Source organism: Mastomys coucha, unplaced genomic scaffold (genome assembly GCF_008632895.1).
Source record: "Mastomys coucha isolate ucsf_1 unplaced genomic scaffold, UCSF_Mcou_1 pScaffold9, whole genome shotgun sequence".
Taxonomy (NCBI): Eukaryota; Metazoa; Chordata; class Mammalia; order Rodentia; family Muridae; genus Mastomys; species Mastomys coucha.
The window spans coordinates 36,812,958-36,821,265 of record NW_022196915.1 but is presented as its reverse complement, the minus strand read 5'-3'; the positions used below and the strand labels follow the sequence as shown (position 1 = coordinate 36,821,265).

At 34.5% G+C, this 8,308-nt stretch overlaps 1 protein-coding gene across 1 annotated transcript; it reads left to right on the top strand.

Moving 5' to 3' along the window:
• Positions 1-3,833: 3,833 nt before the first annotated feature.
• LOC116084868 (olfactory receptor 4N4) lies at positions 3,834-4,861 on the top strand. Its single transcript, XM_031362157.1, has one exon. The coding sequence runs from the start codon at positions 3,848-3,850 to the stop codon at positions 4,772-4,774; it is 927 nt and encodes a 308-aa protein (XP_031218017.1). The 5' UTR covers positions 3,834-3,847; the 3' UTR covers positions 4,775-4,861.
• Positions 4,862-8,308: the final 3,447 nt, after the last annotated feature.

Here is an 8,308-nt window from a genome sequence, read left to right as displayed (position 1 = left end):
ACTGTCTGATTAGTTTAGTGCAAGCACCTTATTAGCATATCCCCATCGGGAGGGGGAGAGCCGAGAGAGAGAGACGTGTCACTGTTACCGAGCGCCTGCGCCAAGCAGCTGTCAGTGGTACGGAAGTGAAGTTTGGTGCCATTTTGGATAGACGCTGGTCGGCGGCCAACACTGCTAGATATAACATTAGATTAAATTATCATAATTAACTTTATCTATGGCTACCTTCTAAAATCTCTTTTAGAAAACCTTCATTATCTTCTTAAAATTATTTGGCATAATATAGATATAAAAACCCAAATCTATCTCTATTAAAGGAAAACATGTTATAAAGGACTTTTCAATTTGATAACTAATAATTCATTCAACAGGTTTGCCTTAGAAGGATAAACAGAAAAATTTATCAACTAGACAAATAAAAAAGTTATCACATAGAAGACTGCATCTGACCAGAGTGAAAAGACTGCCATGGTGCTCCTTAGCTCCTGCTTTACTATAAAACTCAAGATGGTGAATTTTTCTTTTCCTTTTCTGAGACAGGGTTTCTCTGTGTAGCCCTGGCTATCCTAAAACTCATTCTGTAGACCAGGCTGGCCTCGAACTCAGAAATCCACAAGACTCTGCCTCCCAAGTGCTGGAATTAAAGGCGTGTGCCACCACCACCTGGCAAGATGATGAAATTTTAGATTCACATTCCCCATATAAATACATACCAACTTCATCTGAAAACACATATTTGTGCAGTTAAAGATGATGGAAGAGACTTATTTCAACTATATTAACAAATGTGTCTGAAATTATAAAAACTCTTTTATAGTTAAAATTTTAAAAATGTGTTCATGTTATTTAATAGTCCACTCAGTGTGTTTCTATGTGGTAAAATAATGGTATTTATTATTTAATAAAATTAAAGATATGTATATTATTTACTTTCATTAATCTACCCTATGTCCCCTACCATCACATACCCTACCTTAATTGAAAATATATTTCATGTTTAAAGATTTAAGTATTTTTAATATCTTCATAATTTCTCTGTCATATTTTCAGTAGAGTTTGGATAAAATTAATCTATTTTTTAAATTGAAAAAAATGTTTTCAATCTTTCAAAAATTCCTGTTTGATCACATCTATATTTTTATACAAATTCTTTTATCTAAATGAAAAAAATTGATTTATATTAGAAATATTAAAAACAATAAATAAGATGTTCTGAAAAGCTGTATAGTAAGTTCAAGATTTGGTAAACTCATTTAACTCTAACTCTAGACAAAAGATAAACATTTAAAGCAAATTTAAGATAGTGACCTTGTACTTAATGATCATATCCCTTTAATCATCATAGCTTCTTACTCATCTCAAATTTCCGATCTTTTATTGGGCCTTTTATGATATTAGGATATTTTTGTATGTCATACTAATATATTCTCATAGATCATATTTTGAAAAGTAGACATTACATCCCTCAGAGTTAGTATAAATTAACCTCAGACAATTTCTAATAATTTAGAATATGCCTTTGTAAGCTCACATATTTTTCCATTTTCCATGGAGTAGAAAACCAGTTGGGCATTAGTAAAGGTTTAAGGAAATGAGGAAATCTTCATATTCTAACCCAGGGTAATTTCCTAAATAAAAATGACCTGAATTTCTAATACATTAACATTCATAATGTTTCATATACTACTCTCCCTACTGTCAGGCATTTCACCTAAGGTCCCTCTCTTTGAGTCCTGAAAGTCTTTCACCTCCTGGGTCTCTGGTACTTTCTACAGGGTCTTCCATCTCCCCTCCCCCCAGGTTGCATATTTCCATTCATTCTGCTGGCAGTCAGGGCTTCTCTCCTGTCCACCACCCTATCCCCATGCAAATGAGTTCAAGGCTCTTTCCTACTTTCTCTCTCTTTTTTTTTATTTTATTTTTTTATTTTATGCCTAGTTTAATTCTTTAATAATAACCTGCTGGCATTTTGACAGTTCTCACTTAAGCTCTCTACACCTTTGTTAGACTTTAAATTCCCAAGGGCAATTCTTTATTGCATCACAAATTAGCTGTGTATCTCATATTTTAAAAGGGTTCTCTGTTAAAAAAAGAAATTAAAATTTGCAATGATGGGATGGCCAGTTTCATTCCAAGAAGTGATGTTTGCTGTGTGAGAGTATGGTGTGCTGTTAGGTAAATGTTCCTATTATTCTTCAAATTTACAAAAAATAAAAAAGGAATATAAATGGATATAACTGATATAATTATTCAGGTGTTTCTCTTACTGCCTTTGGGTCAAAGATATAAAGCAGACATAAATCAGTTTGTGGATGCTGAGTTATAGTGGATTCTCAATAACATAGTTCTTTCTTCTTCTGATATTTAGAATAGTCATATTAAGAATGAATTACTAATTATCCATCATTTTGATTTTTTAGCATAAATTATATATAACAACTGAAACAAGTGAGAAAATAGAGCCAACAATCAATACAGAAATGGTATGCTGAGAATTAAAACGAAAATATTTCTTAGGATCCTGGTTTTGTAAGATATTAGTTCTCTTTTTAAAAGTAATGCTGATGAACACTATTCTAGGGTTTTGGGATCAGGCTGATGATAAACCAATGTCATTTTTGATTTTGTAATCTTACATTTATATAGTTATCAAACCTAAGAATTTCACTCTGAAAATAGGGAAAGGCAATCTTCATCACCTATTACTTCTTAGAATTTTGATTATATTGTGCATTTTATATATTTATACAAAGCATATTCCTTATATGCATCTACTACTATATCTCTCTGGGTCCATTTAGTGCCTCCTTCCCTGTCTTTAAAGTATATGTCTATCAATGTGTGCATGGGTGTGTAACCATTATATACATTTTGAGCTATGGTTTTGCATAGGATTCAATGTATATGTATCTACATATGTATTTTATGAGTAAACATATGTAAAAATTTGTGTGTTTATGTGTGTGATATAGTATACTTTTATAATTGTCAGTTTAATAATATATGGAAATCTATGTATATGGGTGTGTGTACATATAGATATATGCATATATAAAAATTCACTTTATATAAATTCACATATAAGAATAATATATGAATTCATATACACATATGTCCAATCCACAATACAATGATGCTATATAAACAACACAATTAAATGACAAGCCTTTAAAAAAATCAGATAAAAATATATATGTCATGAAATTAATGAAGTTTTTATAACAGCAATTTTTCTACAGAGTACAGACCCATAACAAGACAATAAGACAGCATACTATCTATTTGCCATTCTTCAATCAACCAAAGGCTCTCTACTTACACCTAGGTAATGACTACATCTTCCATAAAGAAAAATGAAATGTTCCCAGGAAATAAGTGGTTTCCAGCATTTTCATGGTATAATTTGACTGCAAAAATATCAACAAATATATAGTTTACTCATTTTGATGAATAAATATACACACGATAAACTTAATGATAATCTTCATCTGGTCCCCTGTAAAATATATTTATGAGAATTTCAATACCTTCAGCAAGTTGTTTTCTCTCTCAGGAAGGGATATAATCTCTTTCAGGGCAATGAAAATAAATCCCAGAGCAATGATATCTATAATTTCATGTGAGAGACAAGCTGAAGCTTTGTGCTGTCAGTGGCAGGAAGGTGTGACTTCAACAGGATGTTTACAGTTATGAAATATAAGAGCTGAAGGATAGAGGGTATGGTTTTGGATATGAAGAGATGAGAGAATACACTAGTGTCTAACAATGCTTCTGGAAGAATAGCTATGATCTAGTCAGAAGAGACATAAAGAATTGCTTTATTTGTTATATTGTGTAGGGACTAGTGATGGAGACAGAAAACAGGACAGTTGTCACAGAATTCATTCTCATAGGACTGACCCAGTCACATGACATTCAGCGCTTGGTCTTTGTTCTCAGCTTAATTTTCTATATCATCATCTTGCCTGGAAATATCCTTATCATCCTGACCATCAGGTCAGACCCTGGACTCACTGCCCCACTTTATTTCTTCTTGGGAAACTTGGCCTTCCTGGATGCCTCCTACTCCTTCATTGTGGCTCCCAGGATGTTGGTAGATTTCTTCTCTGAGAAGAAGATAATCTCCTACAAAGCTTGTATCACTCAGCTATTTTTTTTGCACTTCCTTGGAGGGGGTGAAGGCTTACTTCTGGTAGTGATGGCCTTTGACCGCTACATTGCCATCTGCAGGCCTTTACATTACTCCACTGTCATGAGTCCCAGAGCCTGCTATGTGATGCTGTTGGCTCTTTGGCTTGGAGGTTTTGTTCACTCCATTATTCAGGTTATCATCATCCTTCGCTTGCCCTTCTGTGGTCCAAATCTTCTAGATAACTTTTTCTGTGATGTCCCACAGGTCATCAAGCTAGCCTGTACAGACACCTTTGCAGTTGAGCTCCTAATGGTCTTCAATAGTGGCCTGCTCACACTCCTTTGCTTTCTTGGTCTTCTAACTTCCTATGCAGTTATCTTATGCCATGTTCATAGGTCAGCTTCTGAGGGAAAAAACAAAGCTATATCTACATGTACCACTCATGTTATCATTATATTTCTTATGTTTGGACCTGCAATTTTTATTTATACACGTCCATTCACTGCCCTATCAGCTGACAAAGTGGTTTCTTTCTTCCATACAGTAATATTTCCCTTGATGAATCCCGTGATTTATACTCTTCGAAACCAGGAAGTAAAAACTTCCATGAAAAAGTTAATCATCCGGCATATTATTTGTTAATTGGGTTTTAAATGAACAATTGATATTATAATTTTCCATGGCAGTTACTGTTATAAAACAAATGTTTTTGAGTGTATCTCCTTTATCAGGAAGTATGTATGCAATTTGACACAGTTATGTATATTAGCAAATAGTATGTTTTAATGGTTGAAAAGGGAATAACAGAGTTGTTGAAGTATATTCAATGAGTGTGATAAATGTAAAGAGCAAAACTTATAAGATGTATGAGTGAAAATCTCCTAAGGTTCTTGTGCTGGCTTGGTTTAAGTCACCCTAGTACAAGCTAGAATCATCTGATAAGAGGAACTCTTAGTTGAAGAATGCTCCATAAGGTCTGGCTATATGACACTTTTTAAACTGATGACTGATAAGGGAAGGCCCAGCACACTGTGGAATGTGTCATGTGGTCCTGGGTTCTGGAAGCAATAAGGCTCAAGAAGCCAATAAGCAACACTCTTATCTGGAGTTTTCTCTTGCTTTTAGGTCCCTGCCCTGTTTCAGAACCTAGGCTAGCTTCATTGATTGAAGGATTTAGACATGGAACTGTGGGTGAAATAAACAATCTTTTCCACAACCTGCTTTTGGTCATGTTTGTTCCATCACAGCCATAGTACCCCTGACTAGGATAGGCTTAAAGGTCAAACAAAGAGTTTCAGTATTCCCAAAATGTAGTTATAACATCTTTGTATTTTATACATAAGTACAACTAATCCATTGTTCTATTTGTTGTGTAATGATTCGTGACCATAGGATTCTATAAATGGGTTAGTCATGGTAATTTGTAGAATAGTAAGTTAGAAAACATCAATGGCCAAATGGCAGAGGGCTTTCTGCTGCTTTGAGGAGGCCTTTCTTTGTTGTCTATATCACCTGATATAAACAAAAGTGAAGGTAGTTTTTGGTTTTTTTGTTTTTTTTGGTTTTTTTTTGTTTTTGTTTTTGTTTTTTGTTTTCTGTTTTATTTATTTATTTATTTATTTTGGTATTTTTACACTTCTGACTGTTCCCAGAGTTGAGACACAATTTCCTTTGAAACTTAGCCTTTCTCATCATCTAGACCACAGAAAAAGTATCTTATTTTCAGCATCTCACTAGAAAATAAAACAAAAGAAAAACACAAAATAGAAAAATGTTTGTACCACAGTAAGAGCCAAGATTTTAAACTCTACTAAATACAAAACAAACAAAAAGACTTTATATATTCATGTTCATTTAAGAAAATACTAGTAGTGATGTATTATTTTTAAGTATACAGCTAATATGTTTGGAGTTATTTAAAAGTTATATTGAGAAAAATGTATTTTCACTATTGCTGTAGATGAACACCTACATAAGACTGTTAAATTGATTGTTGTTTTATATCAAACAACTTATAATACTTATATTTATTGTTATAATATTTTATAAATTTTAAGGAATATGAGAAAAAAACAACAAAATCCCAATAGCATTTGCTTTTCATTGTTGTTTTAATAAATAAAAATCAAATAAAAAAAACCAGTTGTTCCCCTTTCTCCTAACCTTAGGCCTGGAAAACAGGTGTATAGATTTTATTTGTGTGTGACTGCTTTTCAGTTGTCCTTGGTGAACATAATTATTTTATTATATCTGACTTTTTTACATCTTTTTTCTTCTGCTCTGGTGAATTCTGTGAAACTAAATGTTTCTTGATGTAATGATTCCTAAACAATTAAAATTGAGGCATGGGGCACAGCACAGCATAACACAGTCCTAATGGCCCAAGTGCATGCTGTGTGTTCTCCTCTTTGGAAACAATGTAATAACTGCACAATGGTAGTTCCAGATTAATGCTTGTTTTGCAAAGAAAGTTTCAAGAAATTATTAGAAAATGAAATAAAGCCAACATTGGGACCCCAAGAAAAGAAAGACTATTGAAGCTACGAAATAAGTTTTGTACAATATTTAAGAGTGGTTCCTAGATAAGCAAGCATAGAATGCATAATATTATATGTTAGTAATACTAAGTCAAAACACTGAGACTCTTAGGAGAGTCATTGTGTGCAATGTACAGAAGCAGAAAGCTAGCAGAATTACTGAGTTAAGGGTTAACTTGATTCTTTCTGGCCACTGCCCGACAGCTTTACCAATGTCATTTATCATTAGAACTTCAAAAGGAAATTCAAATAGCTGACCTTGGAGCTCTGAGCTCTGAAGTATAATAATCAAAACTTAAAGGTTAAATAATGATAAGTTTGCAATTATTCTTACTTTGGCTACAGGCCTAGGAATAGGGAAAGCTTGAAAATTTGGGGAGCAATTGTAATTCTTGATTCTTTGTAGGATATGGTTATTCTTTTGAATTTGATTTAGCAATGATTATACAGTGTGCTTTTTTCCTACCTGCTTTTGGAGTACCAAAAATAGACTGGGGCAAGAAAAAGGTGGTAGAACATGAGAAGAGCATGTTAAGAGTGAGTAAAGAGAGATTGTGATGTGTGTGTGTGGAGAGTGTATGTGTGAGTGAAGGAAGAATGCATGTGGTATTTGTTAGATGTGTGTGAGATGTGTGGGAAGAGTGTGTGTGAGAATGAAAGGGGAATGCACAGAGGTGTGTAGAAGTGTGGGAGTTCCAGAAAAGGAAAGCACACAGGAAAAAAGCAGAGTGCGCAGGAGAATTCAGAGTGTGTGCAGCCTCAAGCTGCTAGTAGAGAGAGAGAGAGCAGAGACTGAGAGAGGAAAGTGGGAAACTTTAAGCCTTGAAACATTGCCTGTCAGTTTGTACCCAAAAAGTAGTCTGTGTATATTTATTATGCACCATCCAGATATCCCTGTTTCCAGTTGAGAACTCAGATCCTGTGTCGAGGATGAACCCCAACACATATATATTTACATATATTCATACACATGAATAACAATTAATAAGAAAAATGGCATGTATTTTAAAGAAAGCAAAAGGTGTATATGGGAGGTTTTGTCAGGAGGAAAGTGAAGGGTAAAATGTTGTAGTTATAAATAATTTCAAAAATGAAAGTACAAAATGGTGTCTGTACTAAGATATGTAGATCAGTGGAACAAAATTAAAAATCCACACATGAGTACATACAATACAACATCATTTAGTTTTTAAAAAGACATCTAATATTTGAAAAGACACCAAAAACATAAGCTTGAGAACATTGTTGAGGGACATATTAAAAGATGAACCAGGAGGCCCCACGAGTCCCAGGGGAGCTGCAGGGTGGCAGGGACAGAATCCTCTCAGCTTCCTAGTGACAGAGGAGATCAGCGTCCTTCTCTGCCCCTTCCCTGCAAGTGGAGGGCTTACCTCCAGGAAACGCCTTAAGCCAGAGACTCAGGCAAGAGCCGCCATTTTCTCTCTGGTGAGTTTCTAAGACCTGAGCAGCCAGCTGGGAGGCACAGGCCCCAGGAGTCGAAGGAGACTTGCAGGGTGGCAGGGACAGGACAAACTCTAGTCAGAGACACTAAGAACATCTAACACCAAAAGGCAAGAGATGGTGAAAGGCAAATGCAAGAATCCTACCAACAGAAACCAAGACTACTTGGCTTCATCAG